This window comes from Oppia nitens, unplaced genomic scaffold (assembly GCF_028296485.1).
Source record: "Oppia nitens isolate AA-2021 unplaced genomic scaffold, nextdenovo-longstitch-racon4-pilon3 scaffold3_pilon_pilon_pilon, whole genome shotgun sequence".
NCBI classification, from domain to species: domain Eukaryota; kingdom Metazoa; phylum Arthropoda; class Arachnida; order Sarcoptiformes; family Oppiidae; genus Oppia; species Oppia nitens.
In genome coordinates, this window is record NW_026533221.1 from 5,334,344 (window position 1) to 5,360,379 (window position 26,036).

A 26,036-nucleotide genomic window follows, 5' to 3' on the forward strand; every position below is an offset into this window, starting at 1 on the left:
AAGCACTTATTCATAATCTCTTTTATTTGTAAAATATTTGAAATTAATGAATAAAAGTACAGTATTATAACTAAATAATATATTTATAATTATATAAAAATGATAAAATTGTTTAAAATAAAATATAAATTCAATTATATATAATTTCAAATATAGTTTGTATTAATGACTAATAATGAGCTACACGTGAGCCAAGATCTGGACCTCATTGTTAGATATTATAGAAGTCGATAGATTGGGTATAGTTGTCGTTGTGGTCGGAGTATTAGCTGACATAATAGTGGTCGGAGTTATGGCCACTATGTTGACACCATTAGGTGTACACACTTGCGATGTATTTGTCGTTTGAAGTATTGTCACCCGATTAATGTCATGTTGTGATGAATAATGACTTGGCTTTTGTGTCATAGGTTTACATGCTTTGGGAAGTGGTGTTTGTGTCTGACTAGTGGTCATTGTGGTCGACACAGCAGTCGATGCACCTGTTGTTGTGGTCAATGAAGTCGACTGTCTTATCTGTGTAGCCGATGGTTGGCTCTGTACTGATGGTTGCGGTTGTGACACCGTTTGTGTGGTAGCCGTTTGATATGATGGTGCCGTCGATATTACTGCCTGTACTTCTCCAGTCCTATAGCTGGGAGGACGACTGGTTGCCCGTTGTATTGTATTATGTTGTGACTGTCGGGGTAAAGTTCCTATTATGATAATAATAATAATAATAAATTAATATTAGAAATTAAAATTAGTTTTATTTGAAACCTACCGGTCATACTAGAAGCAGCAGATGATCTATAAGTGGGTGGTGGCGATACAGGTGACAATGAGGTAGACTGCGGGTGCGATGAGGTCCTGTCCAGCAATAATAACCGAAGTCGGTATTCTTGCATTGACGCCTGATATGATGGCGGTGGCGGTCGGTATTGAAATTCAGGATAAAACATCGCTCCGTACGGATGATGATGAGTACCAGTGCGACCGTAAGGCGCCGGTACTCGTGGCACAAAACGGCGAGACGCCTCATTAAGTGAACTGCCGTTACATAATGACTGTTGTTGATGGAGCTCATGAAGACCTAATATGGACCTCCAGGTCGGACCCGTCGATGTCAGCCTCCATGCAATCCCACTCACAGTTATTAAGATTATACCAACGCCTACATTGGATTAATACAAAACATTAATTTAATTTCACTTTAAATTATAGGTCAATAAGTCTAGTGATTGAGTAATAGGACAGAAAAGGAAATAAAATTTAAATGATATTTAATGTCACACAACCTGGCAGTAAAAATGGCCAAATAAATGACATTTTTATAAGTAAATCATTTTAGTTATATAAATACCAAAGAGGCGAATCATTAAAAATTAAATATATTTTTTATAGATATCTATTAAATTATATCGTTATAATCAGACATATAAATTAATGACTAACTGTTTTATACAAAGATATATAAAAATAATTAAATTTATAAAAACGGATATTTTGCTGTAAAATCTAATTTAATATTAAAAAGAAGTCGATTGAAGTAAAATGTAATTATAAGTTAAGAGCAAAAAACAAATACATTTGTACTGAAAGTCGTAAACACAACCAACTTATGTGACAGTGTTGTTGGCTATCGTTATTGACTTTACTGTCACTTATTGTAAAAAAGATAATAATAATTATTATTATTATTACTCGAATTTACTTTTTAAGGACAAATTAAATTCTTGTTAAATAAATATCGGATTTTTTTTACTGACTTTGATAAAAGAGAAAATGTTTAGACAATCAATATTAAAGTTTAATTGTATTTTGTTTGTCAAAATTGAATTTACTTTCATTGAAATTATTTTCAGTAATAATTGTTATTTAAAGTCAAAAACCCATGGTCATATTTTATATGTCAACTAATTATGTAATTTAAAATTTTCAATAGATTTTTATATAACTAAATAAATAAATGACTAATGAAGCCTATCTGACAATTTAAATATAAATTTCAATAATGTTTACATATACACAAAACGGTAGTTTAGTTCACAGTTAATTGGATTTATAAACTAATTTAATTATTTAAAATAATAACATATAAAACACAAGGCTATTGATAATTAGCTTTAGTGTTGTTATCTAAATGTAAAAGTTCACAATATATAAGTTTAGCTAAAACTATATAAAATTAGCATAAAATCTAAATGATTTGCAACAAAAATAATACATAATAATTTATTTTTTTATTTATTGCAAAAAAAAAATCATCTCATGTAAGTAATAATGTTATAAATCACTAAATAGTTATTTCATAAATGTCCATTACTATATAGATATATATATTAACTTATATCCTCTATTATATACAGGATATTGTATGATTAGTTTTTGTAATAATTACTTCAAACGTTGAAATACAACAACAACAACAAAACAAATGTCAAATATTATATTATTAATGTATAGAAATATTGCTGTATATAAGAAGCATAACTTTGAATTAATAGGTGAAATATATATTATTTAAAAAAATTAAAAAGTCAATTATCAATTAATATATTTACTTTTAATAAATTAGATTTTTTTTTTTAATATAGAGGAAAAGAAATTGCAATAAAAAATTGCAAATTAACTGCAAATAAATTGCTAAAATTATAATACATTTTGTAACTGTGATTAAAGAAATTTTTTATGATACAGTATATAAAGTACTTTCATATTAATGATTAAATATTGGATCAATTAGTTTAAGGAAGTTAGGACTATATTTCAATAATACTTGAGGTTTCATTACGTTATATAAGTTATATAAATTATTGCAATTATATTTATTGTATATACATATTATACCAAATATTTTCAAATTAAAAGTCTTTATATTTATAAGTTATAAATTATAACAAATATTTTTATGGGTCTAAAAATTATATGATTGATATATCACTGTAATTGCAATATACAGATTGAATATCAAACAAATTGTCACCGATATTATAAATATTGCAATAAAATATTAAAAAATGAGTTAAATATTTACAAAATTAGTTGAGACACAGATTTTCAATTTCCATATAAATATTTATAACATATTTTTCTTTAAAAATGAATATTACATATTGCAAAATAATTATTAGTCTTAAAAGTCTTGTAAGCAATAAATTAAAATATTTTATAATCGTTAATGTATTTAACAAATACGAAAACATAAAATATCCATTTATTTCATAATATCATTGATTTTTTCTGTTACTTACATATTTTAAACAATTGATTGTTATTATAGTAAATTGAATTTGATTTGAAATATATTTTACATAAACATTATAATTTTATTATCAATTGTTTAGATTGCAATTTTGATTTTATCATAAAATTGATTGTTTATATATTATAGTACAGTATGTCTTAGTGTTGCAAATTGCAATAAAGTTTATTCATTTTATTATTACTTTATAGATAAACTTAGTTAGAAATTACATTTTTTAACATTAAATTTGGTATTAAAAAGGCAAACGAATTATACAAACGGTTTAATTATATAAGACTAAAAATAAACTTTGCGTTATAAACATAATAATAAATCAAAATAACAATATAAATAGTAAAGGAAACGACTATATGTCAACACAAATGAATATTATTATAAAACCATTTAAAGGGCATTAGTTGTATACATATTCAGTATTAATACATAAGATAAATAAGTTTGTAATTATTGCCAACAATTTAATAGCCGGCTTATATTTGGGAAATAATAATAATAATATATTAATAGGTTAAGGATTCATATAATTTTATCAGTTATTAAATATTATATTTAATGCAAAGTGCATGAGTTAGACCATACCATCTGATTATTTTGTGTTAATTGTTACAATAAAATAGATGTCACATATGATAAAATCAATAACCAATATTTTGAACAATGAAATAAACTACTTTGTGCTTAATTTGTAGTTTTTTAGTAAAATATTATTTATAACAAAATGTAAATAAAGGTATGCATTAAGTTCAAGGTTTGGCAAAAGTAAAAATTACTTAATGCTTAAACATATCCGCCAACTAATGATTAATTCAAACTAATATTTATTATTCTCACAAATAACTGACAGATCCCACTGTATATACCATATAATAACTAAAATATTATTGCATTTTATAACCCTATAGATGACCTAAATTCAAAAAACATAATATTATTGCTATCCATAGTAATGTCATGAAAAGGAGATTATTTTAAAAAACTTTTTGGTGAGTTCTGACTAATCTTTTTTATATCATATAAAAACCTGATTTTTGAGTACCACTTGTTTTATTAAATATCAAGTTATGCTTCAAATAAATGTAACCAAAACACCGCACACACAACATGTCATGATTTCATATACTCGTATCAATCGTTTCTCATCAAAACAAACATATTTTTTAGATACTCATTGATAATCACAAGAAAAATTTATTTTTATAATAAAAGTATTTTTTGTAGATTTATCGATATTTCTAAATAAAATTAAGTGATGTTTGAAATAGCGTTGAGAAAAGCTTAATATTAAGACTAAAGTATTGTTTTATATCAAACAATCCTTAACTTTATACTTAAGACAACGGATATTGAATTTATTGATTAGTAAGTGATATATCAGTTGATCCTCTCTCTCTCTCTCTCTCTCTCTCTCTCTCTCTCTCTCTCTCTCTCTCTCTCTCTCTCTCTCTAAACACTAGATATAAAATCTATTTTTAGTCTTATACAATTCAATTGAAATAAAATAGTTTCACATCAATAATGGTTATAAATATATTATAACAAATATATTTTTATAAATAATATTTGATTTTAAACCCAACATTAGTTGAATTTTTCTATTTTAAACAAAAATTTATATTAAAAGCTTTACATGAATCTCGTATTATTAAAATTATAAAATAATATTTACTTAAAATAGATACATATAAATTCATACATAAATATTAAATTATATAATTCATGGGTGTATCACTGCATTCAAATAAAAATACACTTTATTTGAATTTTTATTTAATAGTGAAATATTGTGTTCATTAAAATAAATTATTCAAAAAATGGTTTCAAAAGTATTAATATATACTCTACAAAACTCAAAGGCAATACAATGTGGCTATAAATTGATGATAACAATAGAAAACACAAAAAATACTAAAACTTAATAACTTTTATAAAGCAAAGTAAAAATATTTTTCAATATACTGTAATTTTATTACAAAAGTAAATCGAAATATTTATTGTTCAAAATAAACATAAAGATAAATAAAAATGAAATAAATAAAAGGATCACAAAATATATTAAACTTATTTTTAACAAAAATTTATAATTTTATTACTGTTATTATAAATTTAGTTTATAGTTAATTTATATTGAAAAGTAAATTGTCGCTATGATTGTAAAATATTTCAAAATATATATTAAGTTTACTTCAATAGATATTATGGTTTCTATTTTTATAATAAAATTATTTTCATAAACAATGGTTTAGTGGTCTAAACAATAATTTTCACTCCAATTCCTCTTTTTTAGAGTAATGAACAATAAATATATCTTTAATATCTTATTTTAAGCATTATTTTTCTGGTTTTCACTCATATATACTGTATATAATGTATTTATATAAGTTTATTTATATACAATTTAAGGCATATATTTAAATATAACATAACCTGAATTGTTTGATATCGTGTTTACTATTATATGTATAGAATTAAAATTTATGTAAATTTGTTTTTTATAAGCCACATTAGACTTAATTTTAATTAACTATCTTATAAATTGTAATCTCATGTATCATCACTCATAAGTAATTTTTTTTGAGTGACTACTTATTATTAAATTTAATAATAAAAAGTTAAAATATATTAAATATTTCCTTAATAATTATCAGTTGTGTTAAACATTCAATATAGTGGACAACACCCCAACTCATGTGGCAAATCACTCATAAAGTATAATACAATATAACATAAACTAAATCACTGTAAATATGTTATAAAGTTATATATTATATAAATAACATTATAATGTTAATATATTTTTTTGAATCTCACAATCATTTATCGCAACATAATCTTAAAATTTCTAAAACATTGTTAACTACAATCATGTCATTAAATTGAAATATATTTTACTATTGTATGTGTAAATAAAAGAAGTTTACTTTATGTTCACAATTTATTTTCATGTTTTTTGAAAAAATATATTTCGAAGAAAAATGAATCGCAAAATATTAAATTTAATAATAAAAATTATTTAAAAAAATATATAATCTATAAGTATTAAAATAACTTTTATTATAGTTTAATAAATAAACTTGATAATTTAATACTAGTTATTTATATCAAATATCCAGTTTATAAATATAAGAGTATATTATTAATGAGAAAATGATATTAAATGTTTAATATGTATATATAAACATTGGATATAATGTATACTACAATATAAATTACAATACGCTTTATAATATTATAGTATTATATATTATACATCTTTTTTTAGTTTATAGCCAACAGTGCAAAACCATCTCTCAATCCATCAATAGATAAATATACACATTATTATTGAAGTAAACAAATAAATAGAAAACCCATTATATATGATGTGAGTAGAAGATCAATGTCCGCCCGAAACCAACAAACCAAGGGATCGACATTTTTGGCTATAGTTTGCAACTTTGTAGACATTATTGTCATTAAATTAGAGCATAACTGGTAAACGAGTGCAAAACACTCGAGACATATGCATTTAAATGCAGTTTTTTAAACAATAAATTGAATAAACATTAATTATTAGACCGAAAACTTCTTGCTTTTAAAAATATAATCCAAAAATTTGTATTTTAAATCCTGTTATAAATATTATATGAATTGTCATTTTCTTAAATATAAAACACATGATTAACACAATGAAAGTTTTTGCACTCATTTCTTAATTAATAACACATTTAACTGCAATAACTCATTGAAAAATCATTTAGCAAATTATCACAAAAATAATGACAATTACAAAATTATCCTAAATTTCTATTTATAAAATTAGTTTTAGTTCAATATTTGTTGTCAAAAATTAAATTAAAAGTTAAACAATTAGATAATCATTAGTGTAATTATTGGTCTTAATAAATGATTAATTTTTGGTCTTCTATTTTTGGGACAAAAATTAATAGCAATAATATATCAGTTTATGTATAAAACAGTAATATTGTTGTTTATGTCCTAAAATAAAGTATTTATTATTTTGCATTCAAGTGGTTGTAATAAATTAAAGGAAATATTTACATTAACATAATCTTATCCGGGAAACTACTAATTGGAAAACTATTAATTTGTTCAAAAACTCGTGCAAATTGTTTGTATATAAAATTGAGTTAACTGTCATTATTTTTAATAATTATTATAATGTTTGTAAAACTATACATGATGGTTTTTTTACTTATAAAGTAATTTTTTATTTATATACTCCAATATTATATGTAGAAAAGTTATATACTGTATAATCACTAAAATTCATTTTACTTTAATTATATGAATTAATTGCCGACAAAAGTAATTACATAAAAAATTATTTAATATTATAAAATCGCTTCAAAAAACACTAAATTTCCAGTTTAATAATATAGTCAATAAGTTAAGAGGCTAATTTAAAAATTAATTAAATTATATTTAAAAAATATTTTTTGTATCAATCATATTATAACAGTAAATTTGCCTATTGTTTCATGAAATTTTTTAAAATAATATTTTGTAGTGAACATAAGATTGTAATCAATTACATAAAGCAATGATATCTTTATATATATAATATACAGTATATATATATATATATATATATTAAATAATCAACTCAAATACAATTAATATATTACAACATCTATGTCAATAAAATGTGTATTTTGATAAATTAATAGTAAGAAATATCTTATTGTCAATATCATCTGTTTTTTGCTATAATAGCCATATTTATTCATATAATATTCTTGATATTATATATCCACATTATATTAAATAATATTTGATATATTGAACTGCATCTATGATGTAAAATGATATTACTTAATAAAATAAAAATTATTTTTTTAGAAATTAATTTTTGAAACTAATATAACTTCATTGAATTATCAGTAATAAAGAGATACTTAAAATTAATTAAATAATTAAGTTTTTAATAACTGAAATTATAGCTTTACTAATAGACCAAATGTGTGGTCATACCAATTATATTGTATATAATAAGAAACAAAATAATATCATATTTTAATGATTTACTATATATGTATTATTAGACACTACTATCAAATAACAAACGATTGATCCATTTCAACACATCATATCAAATGCTTATGAAAATAAACGATGAGATTATCAAATAAAGCTATAGTATTGCACTTTTAATATATTTATAATACAGTATAAAAAGACATATGTATTAGATATAGTTAGAGGGGAAGTTCCCTAATAAAATTCCTCCAATTTTTCCGGAAAATATATTTTATATTATTACAATAAATATTAGATAAACTTAAATATTTTACAAAAAAATCATTGAAATATTTAAAAATAAATTTTAATTTAATAAATTTATTGATACTATTTATCAATACAAAATAGTCTAATATTTGTTTTTCAAACATTTTCAAACATAATAAAATGTATTTTTAGTGTTCAATATGTGATTTGACAAAGAAATAAATTCCCGGGGAATTCCCAGTCAGAATATTAATAACTTTTGGATTATAAAACGAGGAAAAGAATTTGATCCAACCCTAGATGTAGTGTATAATAAATTTAAGTCAACAAACACTTAAATTATAATAATAATAAATTGTAATTATAATAGAAATCATTAAATATAGTTAATTGGGTGAATGCAAGGAGTTGTTAACTCATATCACTAATATGGATAAAAATTATTATTAATAATAATTTAAGCAAATTATAAATATTTTTAAAGAACTAATTAATAAATATTGATAAATTTAAGAAAAAAATTGTTGCAAAATTCACATTAATCTAATTTTATAATAACAATTTTCACTTAATGTTATAATCGATAATATTATATTAATATAAGTAGTATATGATATCAAAATTCATATTATAAGTAAAGTCATAAGAAAATAACAAAAAAAGTCAATACAAAAGCGCTTAAAACATAAATTTTTGTGAGTCTAGTCAATGGTTATGCTATGAAATGGACTAAAATGACATCCAAATCCATAACACAAGTGTTGGTAATTAGCATAACTTATGACTGCCGGGCCTTCACATACATTAACACATATCCCAATGTGTGTCTTAGTTTTGAATTGAATAATATAATAACACACTTAATACAAAACATAAAATTAAAATTATGTGAATATAAATAGTAAGTGAGACTATAATAAACTAAACTAACTTATTTTATAACAATACATAATACTGTATATTAGAAAATCATTAAATTACATTGATTACAATAAATATTTTAATATAATAACTGTATTAAATATATTCTATGATTACGTGATTTATTTCATATCAATCATTTACATACCACAAAATTTATAATTTTGTAGTTGCAATTTAAAAATTGATCTCTTAAAAATAATATAAATATATAAATTACCAAAAATGACATTTTTATTGATAATAAAATAATAATTATATAATGAATAAACAAAAAAAAAACATTGAACCTATGAATTCGAGTTTTAATAATAAAAATAGAAATTTTTACTAAATATCAATACAATGTTAACTTAAAGTACATTATGTAAACCTCTTATAAAATACTATATATTCATACTTAAAATAATCCAATATTATATTTTGTAATCATTTTATTAAATACTATTTTCTTATTATTTTTAAATTTTCTGTTAAATAATAAATATATATTTAGTATTTTATGCAAATTGAAAGCAAATGATATTTTATGTTAAGTTATAATAATAAAATTACTGTATTAGAAAATATAATATTTTTTGTGTAACTTATTAAATATGATGAGAAAATGTTTGTGAATTTTGAATATCTTCATGAAAATTTTATTTAAATAACATTAATAATTTTCATTGTAAAACATTACTATTAGAAACTTTATTATTTACATAACAGTACATCAAATAGTCTGAAAATTCAAAGAAAAATATTTCTAAATAGAAAATATGAATATTATATACTGAGTTTACGTCAATAAAAAAAACATTTTTTAGGTATAATTATATTTTGAATACATAAAGTAAAGTGTATTTTTTTAAAGATTTATATAAAACTTTCAAAATTATAATATTTTCGTTAAAATGATGTCATTTGTTTGTTTAAAAAATAAATCAAATGTTGAAAAATTGCAAATTATAATAAATTTCAAAAATATAATTAAAAGAACTTAAGTTTAGTCATAAAAAGAAAACTATATATTTTAGTGTATATAATACTAGTGTACTGTATATTATAATCAATATATTTTAAGTTTGGTTAATCTTATAAAAATAATAAAGTAATCTAATATTTTTTTATTATTATTTACATATTATAAATAATTATAATTAAAAATATAACTCAAGTTTGAGAATTTATGGTTTAAATAAAAATAATTAGTAGGAGTTTTTCAAATAAAAACTGAAATTTATTTGCTATATATATCAATATATTAAGGCTTAGACCTCTTAATGGGTCAAAAATGCAAAAATACAAGTTTTATTATTTATTATTAATTTTGCTGAAAATAAATATATGATTTTTCTCATATTATACACATTTATATAATATATAAACATTTTTCAAAATATTTTGTTGATAATTCAAATCCTCGTTTAAGACGTACTTATGTCAAGTGTTTTACATAAGTTTTGCTTTTATTGCTAAAAACAATAAGACATTAATTTATATATTTAATAAAATTGTTATATATGTAACTATTTTTACTTAATAAATGTATTATTTAGCCATAAAATTAAAAAACAAAAATATATAAAGAAAACATTTAATCCGTAAGTATTTTATGGAAAAATAAAGTCACGCTTTAGTCAAAAATGCATTTTATTTTTTCTGAATATGAGTTCAACTTTTGTTGTGTTTGAAAATTCATACGACTATTGCTATTAAATATGATTTGTGAATATCCTTTAAAAATAGAAAATTTTAAAATGATATAAAATTGTTTTTTTTGTTGAATAATATAATAACTAATGTTATATCAAATGTGTTGAACCAACCCTGAACCATATTTATGTAATTTAAATGTTTAAATTTTAATTATAGACAACATTTATCGTAATTATAATTGTTTCAAAATTTTCCATTAGTTATTGTAAATAAAAATCATAGGTTTTAAAAAAAAAATTATGACTTATAAATCATTTAACTACTTTATTAATAAATTAATTAAAATTGATTTACTCAGTTAATAGTATAATTCAAATATTTATGTTAATATTTCTATTGAATTGAATGAACAAATCATAACATAATCATTAAAAAATTTATTTAAAAATACAATAGAAATTCAAATGGTTTCAAGATTTTGAAGACTACAGACTTTTATCGCACTATTGTTTTAAGTGCCACACAATCGCATACATATTAAACAATATACCCTATATAAGCATTACTTCCGTAAATAAATTCAAAAAAATTTTAAGTAAAATAAATCTTATGATATGAGCTAAAATATTAATAATTTTTAAATTTGTAACAAATAAAACTAATTTTTTGAATAATAAAATAAGAAATAGTATTTTACAAAATTTAATGATATGTATTTAAGATGAATATAATCAAAAATTTCAATTTAATAAAAATGTTGAATATATAGTGCTTTCAATTTAAATTTAATTTAAAATGAATAAATCCAGTTATTTGAAAATTAAATTCAATACTAATATAATAAATTACATCATAAAAAATAATTGATATTAAAATTGTAATTAAAATATTTTTTATAACAAATATATAGATATATATACTGTATATAACTTACTGTATATATAAATTGAAAAATAATTGAGTTTCTATTAAATAGATTTTTACTGTTTAATGAAAAGATTTTGATTAAAAAAATGGAAACTAAAAATTACTGTTAAATACTTTTATTCATAATTGTTTTCTATTCATACATTAATAAAAATTTTATATAATTTTATATTTTATATGGTATACTATAACTTTGATTGTAATGAATTGTAAATTAAAGTTAAAGCTTTTATTATTTTTAAAATGTTTATCAATGTTAAATCTATAAAATATTTTGTTTAATATTTAAACGTATTTTATTATAGAATAAATAACAATTAATGAAAATTAACAAAATTAAAACCAATATTATAATTGAATTGGTAAAGTAATAAGTTGTTTAGATAAATAGCGTCATTATATATATCTTCAAATTAGTATATTTTGTAAATTAAAAAAAAATATATAAAAATTATTTATAAAATTAAAATATATGCTTAAAGCGGTTTTAATTAATTAGTTGAAATTTAATGAAATATAAGTTTGTATATTATATACAATTAGTACTGTAAGAGATAATTATTTAAAGCAGTTTTTTGTGGCATAAGATATTATATTTATATCCATCCCTTTTTGCTGACTATCCCAAACCCTCTAAGTTGAGACACATTGTGTCACTCATTTATATTGTGTGATAAAATTGTTGAATAAAAGGATAATTATTTTTCAGTTAAATGATCCGTTAAACTACTCTTATAAATCTTAAGACAACTATTCTGTGTATTATTTTATATTTAGGGTTAAGTTATTTTCTAAAATTAATGCATTAATTGTGAAATTAACTTAAAATTAGATTCAATCTCGATTTGTATTACAAAGACAATTAAAGACATCTTTATAATTATATCACATTATTATTATTATTATCATATTATTTATATTTTATATACTATGTCCTGACGATGGTATTTATATGTCATACAAATAAATTACTGTTTTATATTGTATATTAAACAAAATGCAATTTTACATTTCTATAAAATATTGTATCACAATTAAAGTTTGGATAATTTATGATTAGGAAATCTTATGAAATATTAATGTAATAATCTATTCAATGCAATATTGTTATGAAAACAACAAACTTTAAGCAAATCTAAAATAAAAATAATAAATTCGTAAATAATTAAATACTTAGTAATAAATAAAAATATATTTTGTATTGTATTGTAATTTTACTGTTAAAATATGCCATTTTGTATGTATTTCAAGGAAAGATTTTTACCAAAAAAAGTCTAATCCATTACAAACTTGTAATTCAAACTCAAATATATTGTACACTATTAGTTGTGCCAATGCTATGGTAAGGGATGTCTCAATAGTGGTTATGGTAGTGATTGAGAGGAATACATGCCCTCTGGACATTCGGCATCTCATATAACATATCAATAGGTTTAAATATATTTAAGTATATATATATATATTGAAATTTGAAAACTAGTAGTAGAAGAGGACCTTGAATTGCAATAAATATATGACGACTTCACTCACTCTCTCTCTCTCTCTCTCATCATATTTTTGTGTTGCAATCATTGAGATTAAGAAAGAAAGAAATAAAAGTAATAAACATTTTATGCTAAGAAATATCACAACAAAAGATGGATATTATAATATCATTTGCACTGATTTTTTATGCGTCTTAAGAGTATTAGACAGACTGTGAGGCATAAAAAAGCAAATCATTTTAGCGAATAAAATATCATTAAAATCATATGTTATATAAAATGCATTTTTCTTATAATACAATAATATATCATAATATATGAGAGCATTTAAAGACCGCACAAAACAGAAATCAAATATAGTTTTTATAACACCATATCATTTACTATACAGTATTATAAAAATAATGATATGAGAAAAGGAAACAACAAATTAAGTTAATATGAGTTTTAGAGATAACTTACCGATCATTAGTAGAGCCAGTGTCAGGTGTTCCCTACCGGTAGATCTGAGGGCACCCAAAATGGTGCCAATTATTGAACACAATAGTCCTATAAATGCAATCAATAGTATAAACCATCGAATAGATACACCATTACATGAAAGACATGTTTTGGAGGTTGAAGTCTCTGTTTCACTGACAGCACAGGTAGGTCTCAAATAGTTTGGTCGCGAACAATGAGCCAATGCAGCTGTCGGTGCATGTAATATACGTCTAGATGGCAACGGTGGCCGACCAGTAGGTAATGGTGGCGGTGGAGGAGGTGGTGGCGGTGCACGAATTGGAGCTAATGGTGGTAATGGTGATAGTGGTGGCAATTGGATTGATGGCGAAGGAAGAGTTGAATAGGGAGGAGGAGGAGGAGGCAAATGGGAGTTAAGGATATCGGGTAAGTCATGAACTTGCGATTCATTCAAACGGCTTTGTGATTGAGTCGGACTTCTCAGTGTTGTTTGGCTCGACATCACATGCGATGAAGACATTTGGCTCGAAGTTACACATGTCTGAGCTTGAATTGGGTGGGATTGCGACTGTTGTGCTGAAGATTGTTGTTGTTGTTGCTGTTGTGGCACATGATTATTGACATTATGGGACACTATTGGAGATGATATACTAGTCCGTTGATGGCAAGCATTGGTCGCATTATTGTGTTGTTGTTGCTGTGACTGACCTCCCGATGCTATGGTCTGTTGCGGTACACTTCTGCTATTGTTATGACCATTATTAGCATTATTACCATTATTATTGATGTTATTATTATTGGATTGATTGCCACCAGTTGTCATGGCTTTGATGACATCACACAAATCAGAGTAGAAGACACCGATATGTTTGACAACCGATGAACGGGTGGACCGATTGTTACGCGCTCTTAGACCGTAACTATTGTCGTCACTGGAGGAACAATATTGTTGTCCCTTAAGAGCGCATTCGCTCTCATTTCGAGTTATCATAAAACAAGTCTTTGATGTATTATTTAACTTCTGGAGACAATCACTGGATGATGAGATACTCTCATTATTTAATAGTCCATTACTTTTAGCACAAGTGGTGGTCACTAAGCGATCACTATTGAGGACACTATTAGTTAAGGCATCGTTTGACAGACAGTGGTCTCCATTATTAAGATTATGTGTTTGTATGTCTTGAGCGTCGACCACAAGTGGTTCGCCATCACATGAAAAGGCTTTGTTGTCAAACGCGGAAAGACTGGAAAGGGAGCTCTGGTTGCTCTTTGACTCAGAGACTGGTACTACTGGTGCTGCCAATGGAGTGGTGCCAATGCAATAGTGATCAGCTCTGATGGTTGTGTTGGTAGTGGTGTTGTGTAGTGTATGTATTGGATGCTTACCTCGCCCTACTTGCACTACCACCAGCCCATTCCCAATGGCATCGCCTGCAATGCCTGCGCTCGAGATATTATGGTTTGTATTACCAGTCAGTTTAGAGCTGGTTTTGCTACCAGTGCTGGCAAACTGGCTCTCTCTGTCTTCTTTATCTTTGTTCACTCTATCTCTCTGTGCAATTGAAACTGTAGTCCTTGTTCTGAGTCGAGGCATTGGAGGTATTGGAGGCACTGTTGGCATAGTATTGCATTGACTACCCATTCCTCTGTCGTTAGACTTATCTATTATATTCCTATTGCTATTGTATGACTCGTATTGTAATCGTTCACTCAATTGTATTATAGCCTCCCTCTGACCTCTGGAACCACCAGTTTGTCCAAAACTAGAGCTACCAGTGCTCAAGCAATTGTCATTCCCTGACCTGATAATGCCTACCATTGCATTTGGTTCGCCCATCGCGTCTTAAATGTCAAACAACTTTCCAATAAATAGTAATATTAGCATAACTGTTGAATAAAAAAAGCGATTTAAATATAATAAAAGTTTTAACTCTGTTATCATTATGTGTCCATTCTTTCGGTGTTTATATTCATTTTTAACATCAATAAAGATATGAAGAGAGAGAGAGAGAAAGAGAGAGAGAGAGAGAGAGAGAGAGAGAGAGAGAGAGAGCTAATTATTACCCTTTATTCGATTTATTTATTTTTATACTTAAATATAAATATAAAATATCTTTTTTATTTGTTTTGAAAACACAATTTTAGAGTTTAAAAAAATCTTTAAAGTTTTATTTGATTTTTTGAAAAGTTTAATATTTTTAACTTTTTTCTACATAATATAGCTATTATATGTTATGTTAAACATTTTATAAAATTATTATTTTTAAAATATTAATAGAAATATAACAAAAATAAAAACTTTGATAATATACGATAAAATTTTTAAAAAAGTTTTATCATAATATAAACTGTATGTATTGTATAATAATTACTTATATTTACGTGAATGCTCTAAATAATAGTATTTAATTGTATTTTATTTTGAATATACACTTAATTGACTAATAAACGACTAAATATATACTTCGATAATTACCAGAAAACAATACAAAACTATTATTTTAAGGCAATTAATTCAGGATCAAAATCGCTTAAATATACTGTTATAATAAATACAGGTGAGGAGAATAAAGTTGAAGACGTTTTTGATGAACGATTTGCTTGATATGGCAAATATTGGATAAAAGATTTTTACTAAAAAATAATCTGCAAATATGTAAAATTGTTGTTATATAAAATATTTTAAAATCTAATTAAAAATTTGGCTACAATTTACTTTTAAAGTTGAGATATACCTTTAGACATTTTTAACCAAAATTATTTTAGTTATTTTTGTTTGTTTAAACGAGTATTTTAAATATTAAAAAACTGATATTTTTTGGGGACATAGTAAAACTTAAAGGCATCATTTGCTAAAAAATTAAATTAATTTTTAATAAAAGCAATAGTCGTTTTGACCATTTAAAATCTCTATGGACAATAAAGTTATTATTTTAGTTAAAATCTGTATTAATAGTAAAAAAATAACTAAATATGCTCTAAATAAATATAATATTATTAATTTAAAGATATCTTTAAAAAAATATTAAATACTATAAATTAATGATGAATATTTTTGTCTAAAACTTTACAGTCTTAAACAATGATGAGATAGAGTATATCTTCAAGATTTTCTATATTTGTTTTTTAGATATTTATTAAAATTTTGTTTTATAATTTAATTTTGATGCATTAAACATGACTGTATAAAATGCGAAAAATATAATTTATTTCTCAACTTTAACTAGAGTAAATTAATGTAATTATTTATTGCTGATAATTTTTTATATTAATGTGATTTTGCTTTATTAATTTAAGCAATTTTATAAAATTTTGCTGCGGATTTTTAAGTTTTAGAACTAATTAATTGTTTTTAATTTTAATTTTTTAATTATATGTATTATTATTACAATTATTAATTTAAATTCAGTTATTTGAGTTATGTTTAACTTATTTGATTTGTCTTTTGACTTGGAATTTTAGAACTTTTATGCAATTTTTTAAACTAATGTTTACATTTATTATTAGGAATTATGATTTTTATAACTTTTTTTGTTTTAAAATATATTATTATTAAATACTAATATTAATTATTGTTTAAAAATCACTAAAAGTGTATTTCAACTTTGAAAGTAAATTGTAACCAAATTTTAAATCGTATATTAATATAATTTTTATCACACAATTTTACATATTTGGAGATTATTTTTCAGTAAAAAAATAATATCTAATATTTGCTATATTTTGTAAATCATTCATCAAAAACGTCTTCAACTTTATTCTCCCTATCTGTATATAATAATTTTTGAATAAAATCTAATAAAAAATTGATTCACAAATTATTTGTTATCTCTTAAATCTATTTTTTACGTGTGAGAGTAAAATATAAACTATATAATACATTACATCTATTTTTATATTTATGATATTATGAATCTATAATTATACTGAGTCTTGATATCTGCAAATTATTTCAGAGTTAATAATAAGTTATATATTGTTAAATACAATAATAAAAAATAATAATAAGTTACACTTTAAAAGTTATGCTATACATGTTATTATATTATTTATAAATCAAAAGTAATTAAAATTTATATTAAATAAAGCTTAAATAAATACATGAAATAAATTATAATCACCAAAATATGTATGAGTATGACTCACATATAATCAATATATACTTATAAACAATAACATAAATAACAGATAATTGTCAAACAGTAACTAAAATTAGTGTCACTAAATAAAACTAAGAAATTGTTGTCAATTCATATTTACCATTATTTTAGTCAAACTATAATTTGATTTATATATCGATTATATATATCCCACAATTTATATCCCGATTATAATTATTATAGTATTTTAGTCTCGTTTTGGGGTCAACTAAATTCAATCAAAAATGCAAGAGATATATAAAAATATGATTATTAACACAATTTTGTGTAAACACGACTTGATTAACACAATTTGCAGTCAATGCATACAATAATGTTTTGCTTTCAATATAAAACATAGTTTTCAATTGTAATATTCAGTAATAAGTTATAAACTCAATGTTATTAAATACAGTATAATTTCACTAAACTTAATGAATAGTATTACTTATTTATTACTCGTAATGAATAAAAATAATAATTAAATGAAAGCATAAATTAACTCCAAATAACTCTTTACTCTCAATAACATCACTTTCATTTGGTTTGTGTCTCGGAATAGATTGTATTATAATATTATTTATAACGATATGAAAAGTAATTTTTTATTAGTAGACACTTATTCGTGAAATAAATTATTAATAGCACTATAAATGAGTGACACAGCAAATATGATTATAAGATTATAGGTTTGCACTAATTAACACAGATATACATATAATAATATACTGTATAAATATATTTTAATTTTAATATATAATTAGATGTAGAATAACTATACATACATTTTAGTAACTGTTGAAAAAAATTATATGATCTAAAATAATATTAATCAATGTAACACACATTTTTAAAAGAGTACTATTTGGTGATCATATTTATAAAATTGACATTTAATAAAATGCATTAGTTTTTTCAGATTTAACTCTTGAGAAACTTAAAACTTATACAAAAATTTTTAGGTAAAAAAAGTTTTTCACAACTGTTGTGACCAAAAGACTGTTTAGTGTGAATGCAATGAATAACTCATTTGTATCGGTGATCATAACTAAGTGTTTAGCCAACAAAACGAGGAATGCTTTTTCATGGACTTGTCATACACTATATGTCTCTCATTATGTGTACTAAAGAGTGAGAGAGAGACTAAAGGCTCTCATTATTTAGCGAAACAAACGACAACAACACCGGAGACAACAAACAGAGCAAAACAGTGCACTCATTGTCAGTCATTTGACGATTAGATTCATATGTCATATATATGACTACAAAATCTGGTTTACAGATAACGGTATCGTCACCTCCCGTCACCCCACACATGCATTTAATAGAAAAGATGCCAAATCTCATTGGAATAGACATTACAATCTAACCAAACCAACCAACCATTTCATACAGTCTTTTATAATAAAAGCATATTTAATGCAAATATTTTTCACTTTGAAAAAGAAATTTTTATTAGAAAATATGGGAATAGTTTGAATAGTATTTGAATGCCATTATATAACCATAGAGTAGTCAACAGGGATTAGAGGCACATGAAAGTAGAGACCTGTGTTTAATAAGACCTAAAAAAGTTGGGAAAAGGAGGCATTCCTGGGGTATGACACTCACACTAAGCTTTTAAAACATTTTTTTTTAAAGCACACAAAATCTCATTATTTTTCCGACTTTTTTGGGATCATATTATCGATAGTCTGCAAAAATTTTATAAAAACTTCGGAACATTTGAAATACTTTTAAAATGAGTGTCCAATACTTTTTTGGATCTCAAATAAAACTATTCAAATATTTTTGTAATGTTTTGTGCGTTGAAAACTCGTAAATCAATCTTTGAAAGTAATAGTTACACGACTGACAACAGTCTGCATAACTGCTATACCTTTTAATACAAACATAAAGAGGAAACTATATCTTACTTTTACTTAAGAACTCGACGAGAGGTTTCAGTTGGCAATACTTAAATAGTTACCCAAAAAAAATCATTTCTCAATACAAAAGGTCTATCAATAATAAACTGCAGACAAACTTAAACATTTGAATAGAAATCTTTAAAAATATCGCGACTTTCTTTCCAATGGTTAGTAGTCGTGGGTTTTGTCAATGTATTTGATTGTTGAATACTGTATTCACTTTAAAGAAGTAGTTATTTGAATGATAACAACAACAACAACAACAACAACACAACTAATGCCATAATTTTCTTTCTTTAAAAATTATAAAAACTATTTCTGTTTTTCCGGAGACATGAAATTCTCTCATTCATGGCTTTGAGGCAATGGTAGGGAACACACACATCACTACTGGATATTTATTATCATTTTTTTTGTGTTTTGTATATCATATAATAGACAAGTTTTCAAAACATTGCAATTAAGCTAAACATAAACTTTTAAAGTACTCGAAATGAGAAATTAAACATTGAATTTATATATTTTTGAAATTATTTTTAGACATCACATATACATTTAAGAGTAATAATAAATAACACTTACGTTTAAACAAATTTATTAAAGTTGTTTCAATTTAAGAATATAATTAAATGAAAATAAATATAATATATTTAGAAATATAATAACAAAAGTATTTTATTACCAAAATTTTATATTTGGTGTTACTTTTCATTTGTAAAGAACTGATCACTAGTTAAGGTTTGGTTTTGGTGTTAACGTCTGATTTTTTCAACGACTAGTACTATAAAACTGATGCATTTGTGACCATTTGCTCATTTGAAACACATTTTAGACTAAACCAAAATATTACAACTGATTGTACTGTTAAAGGGGGTGGCACTCCATCAGATCGGGGGTGCATTCAAATGATGGCAATAGCAAGCAATCCGAGAGAAGCAAACCAAAAGCACGTGTTTTCATCCCTCATATTTACCATCAATTGCCTCTCAATTTTTATAGAGAGAGAGAGAGAGAGAGAGAGAGAGAGAGAGAGAGAGAGAGAGGGAGAGAGTTTAATTGTAATAATTGGTTAAAACTTGGGTATATATTTAGTCATAGACTGATGACTGTGTCATATAGATTGAAGTTAAAGATGAGTAAACCTGATATCATTAGCCAACCCTATGTTTCCAATTTTAGAAATTATTGACATTATATTTGTAAAAATATGCTAAAAATAATCAAAGAAAGAGATAAGAGTTTGACTTTTAGGAAGTGTTTTTACAATAAATTTTATTGTCTTTTTGTTAAAATTTTTTGATAACAAATATTGAACAAAAAATTATAATAACTTGAAAACAACTATAACAATAACAAACTAATAGAAAATAACGATTGAATGACTAACGTGTTATTAACTTACTTAGTATGTATGTAATTATAATTTTTTCTATATTTAGTTATAGATTTTTAAAAAAATTACAGTTGTTTAGTATAAATCAAGTGTTGGAGACCCAGACCTACCATTTATTAGATAATTTTATTTCTCAATCTAATATAATTTTGTGTTTTTTGTGGCCAACACTGATATATAATACTTTAAGAGCAAAATTAATGTCCAAAAATTCTTTAGTGATTAATATAAATATTTATTTTTATTAAATTAACAAATATATATATATATATATATATATATATACAGCACATAGTGTATATACTTTTTATGTGATCTTAAATCTGCTGTTTTTGAAATGTTAGGATCATATGGTGGCGGGAATGGGATGGTATGACATGGGATTCAATGTGAATGCCGTTATAATGTTTATATCGTTGCAGATGTTTAACAGATGCTAACCATATTTCATAGCACTAGTGATGTCTCAAACACACTTTCACCCCCTCTCTCTCTCTCTCTCTCTCTCAAACATACTGTCACTTTCTCCTATGCCTCCCTCTCCTCCATTCTACCCGTGCTATCGGATCAGTACAATCTCCGGGCAAACAAAACTCTATTGTAAAGAATAACTGAATTTTTTTGTTTCATTTTTATTCAGCTGAGAGGACCGGGATTTTTCAAGACCAGCCCAGACCCTTGTGTACTGTAAATTCATGGCTAATGCCAGGCCTCAGACATAGACGCCTTTTTGGTGCATCAGTGAAACCATGAGTTCATTTACGGTCATTTGCGGCAAAAAATGTTGCAATCAATGAAAAAATTTCTATACGTATATCAATGATATAATATTTTGTATCGCATGTGTGTTAATGACCATATAGAAAGTCATAAATAACACAATTGTTTATATATAATAAATTAAAACAAAATAAACTTCAAAATACTGATATGTTTGCTCTCAATAAGTAAAAAAATAAGTTTTCATTATTTTTAATTAAGCAATAAAAAAGTTGTTGTTTCGAGACATCGTTTTTTATGTGTCTTTTTGATGACAATCCGTAACAAATGATGCCAACAGTGGAAAGTGGTCGCAATGTTAACATTAATGACAGATCACAACTAATTATTATTTAATTATATTGTTTAAATAGTAAATGTATTGTAAATTTGTTTGTATTTAAAATGCTTACGATTATCAAAGATGATAATAACGTATAAAATATCAATTAATAAAATTTATAACATATTTGTTAATTAATATGTTGGGAGTTTGCAAACAACAACAATAATAACAATCATAATAAGCAATAATTATAATAATTCAAGAATTATTGTCTTATATTTTGCTTAAAATTATTTTGTTATGAATACTGAACTCTTCACCCAATTTTTTCTCAAGAGATTTGAGACAAACAACTTTCATATTATTACTAATACTAAAAACTAATTATAATTATTATATTTATATTTTTCAAACATATTTTTATCCAATTAAAAACAGTCACCATAAACAACAAAATAACAAACTATTTAATGAGAAAAATATAATTTAACTGATATAGTATATGATATATTTGGCATATCATTTAAATAACTAAATCTTATGTTAAGTATTTTTGTTGTTTCAAAATTAGCATAACTTTTGGTCTCATATTTCTAATTGATTGCTGATTTATCCATTTGATTATTTTAGACACAACTATAACTTAAATATAGAAATAATAATAATGAATATATTGATTATTTCTTAAGATAATTATGATATTTCTTCCTATTTACCCAACTGTTTGTAATCATATTGTAATACTGCAGTATATGTTATATATTCTATTATTTGCTAAATTAACTAAAATTGTTATAATAAAACAACTTTCATTTACATAATTTTATCATTGTTTTTAATAATCAATATTATCCATATTTATATTTATGAATTTTTAGATAGATATTGTATGCATAGATAATAGAGTAAATATATTATATACTTTGTATAAATTAAATGATCGATCTTTGAGTCTCAAATGTTTATTTTTATTAGTTTAACTTATTTAAAATTAACTTTAAAATAATTAAAACTTTTAATATAATTTATTAATTAAATTTGAAGTTTAGATTCATATAAAAATCCATATTGTGTAGATTGTTAGTAAATTAATGTAAATCATACTAAAATAACCAAATTATTAATAGATTTATTTGCTTAAATATTGACTAAACAAAATTTAATACATCAGATACCGGTTATTTATATTTAAATTAAAACATTATTAATCTATTATTAAATTAGTTTTATTACTAATACTTCCTCAATAAGTAATGCACATAAACGCAAAAAAAAATCATTTCAATTACTCAAATGCATACTATTTTCTATATAAAAATTTATTAATAAACTTATTAATAATGACTGAGAAATTGATTTAACAAAAGAAAAACAAACGATATTTTTTGTAAAAATTGTTGATTCAATTAATTTAATAAAAACTTATTTTTGCTGTACACACATGTGAATTAAAATATTTTTTTAGATTATTAATCTTAAGGGTTTTTATATATATTTTTTATCAATTTTAATCAATATTTATTTTTATTACACATGTATGTGAAAGTAAAAACTGGTCCCAAATTATGTTACTTTTATATTATCATATTTTTTTTATTATATTTGAACAATAAAAATTTAAAAATAAATAATTTTTGTTTCAAAATTAGTAAAGCTATCACTAAAAATCTTTTAATCTACACTTTTTACATAAATTTTTATGTTTCAATTCATTATATGATAAAAATTTACAATAAAATGCTCTATATTTTTAGATAAATTTGTAAATTTAGTTTACATTATAGTGTATAAAAATATTTTTTTAAAATCCATTAATACCTATTATTATTTGTTATTAAACAATAAATATTATTAAGTAATGAGATTAACGATGTGTTAAGTGATAAAAATGTTTTTTAAATAACAGTTATATTAATAGATAGTCATAAATACTGTATATTAATTTAAAAAGTAGACTATTTTCCCCGTTATTATTAAATCTTTAAAAAATAGAAATTTAAATATTTTTTAAGTTTAAACAGAATAGTCGAGAAATACAATATATAGTATGAACTCTTTTTTATAATTTTTACAATTATTACATTATTATATATAATAATAGATTTTTAAGATAATAATTTAAATATACCTTTGTAATCTATAGTATAACAGTTAAAAATATAATTGTTATTTAAATAACATATATAATATGATTAAAATAAAAATTAAGTTAAACCCATACAATATCTTAATAATTTAATTGTTTATTCCGTTTCTTTAATTTTAACAAACTATATAATATTAGTTGACGTTAAAACATCATTAACACTATTTATTTAGACGATCTATATAATGATAATAATCTATTAAAAAGATAAATATTATTATAATATTAAGTTAATTGCTATTTATTTTACAACTAAGCTATTATCTTATACACGGGTCATATATTTTACATAAAGAATACTATTGTATATATAAATTATAATACTATAAAAATACAAGTTTCCTTAACTAAACAAATATATTTATATAAATAATAACAAATTATAAAATAAATTCATAATTAAATTAATTTTTATTTCTTTAATTAAATTGATAATTAACAATAAATTTTAGATTATTCAATATCAAATATTTTAATTTTGTTTTCAATGCTTAATTTTATAAAGATTTTATATAACTTTTTATAAAAATTCTTAATTTAAGTAAAATTTAATGTTTGTTTGTCTGAGTTTATACTTATCAGAAGTATTGAAATCTAAAAATTATTTATTTGTTAAATATTTTATGTGTCAAATAAATATTTATTATTTAAAACTATAGTAAGTTATTCACAAAAAATTAAATGTTTATGTTATGTAACAAAATTTTTAAATCAATTTTTGTTATTATTTATTTCAATAATAGCAATATTTATTATAGTGATATTATAGTATTTAATCAACAAATATTTGATAAATTAATTTTTTTATTAAAATCTAAAAACAGGTCATAAGAGCGCTGGAAGTATAGGAAACACTCTTTATTTTTACATAATATATGGTTTATATAATACGTTAGTTTATATCATATCGTATTACATAACCAGAAACAGGTATATCTAGAGAATAGGTATTATTATATTTTAGTGAACAAGTTTTTTACTAATAATAGGATTATCTGTATTTGAAGTAAACATTAAATATATCTAATATAACATTTATACCCCCAATAGGTATCAAATGATGTGTGATATAAGTAGAGTGATTCAACAATTTTTATTTATTTGTGGCAATATTTTGACTATCATTTATTTATTTAATAATATTTATATTTTTAAATATTTTTATAAACTATACGTAGCATCAGTAAAAAAATTTCATACCTATAATATTAAAATCAAATGTCAAATTTTTTTTAAAGATATTCATTAATATATATATATATATATTTAAAAAGATTTTTATGTTAAATTTAAAATTGTTTATAATTGATCAAAATTGATGGATCTTTATCATCAATAAATAACAATATTTTATAAAATTTATGTAGAATTTGTTTAATAATACATTACAGACATTGCCGTTATGTTTGGTGACTCTAATATAGAATTAAATGACATAAAGTAGTTATAATGAGTTAGTCTAATGGTTGCAATTGTTGCCAATTCTGGTCAT

General features: G+C 22.9%; 1 protein-coding gene across 3 annotated transcripts; it reads right to left on the reverse strand.

The window, feature by feature from the left end:
- Window positions 1-65: 65 nt before the first annotated feature.
- Window positions 66-20,762, reverse strand: LOC128958872 (type-2 histone deacetylase 1-like). 3 transcript variants are annotated; one of them, XM_054304831.1, is made up of 4 exons: window positions 20,643-20,762; window positions 13,909-15,769; window positions 764-1,153; window positions 66-695 (listed from the first exon to the last, which is right to left on the reverse strand). In XM_054304831.1, exons 2-4 carry the CDS (start codon window positions 15,746-15,748, stop codon window positions 181-183), a joined length of 2,745 nt encoding a protein of 914 aa, XP_054160806.1. In that variant the 5' UTR covers window positions 15,749-15,769; window positions 20,643-20,762; the 3' UTR covers window positions 66-180. The 3 variants fall into 3 exon arrangements, with proteins under 3 accessions (XP_054160806.1, XP_054160805.1, XP_054160804.1); XM_054304830.1 differs by having other exon boundaries at window positions 13,909-15,798; XM_054304829.1 differs by lacking the exon at window positions 20,643-20,762 and adding an exon at window positions 18,172-18,442 and having other exon boundaries at window positions 13,909-15,798.
- Window positions 20,763-26,036: the final 5,274 nt, after the last annotated feature.

Excerpts from the sequence above, each read along its gene's own strand:
- LOC128958872 (XM_054304831.1), bottom strand. The coding sequence starts at position 15,748 with ATGGGCGAACCAAATGCAATGGTAGGCATTATCAGGTCAGGGAATGAC. Across the intron at positions 1,154-13,908 it reads ACTGGCTCTACTAATGATCG|GCGTTGGTATAATCTTAATA; the intron begins GTAAGTTATCTC and ends AATCCAATGTAG. Across the intron at positions 696-763 it reads TGCTGCTTCTAGTATGACCG|GAACTTTACCCCGACAGTCA; the intron begins GTAGGTTTCAAA and ends TTATCATAATAG.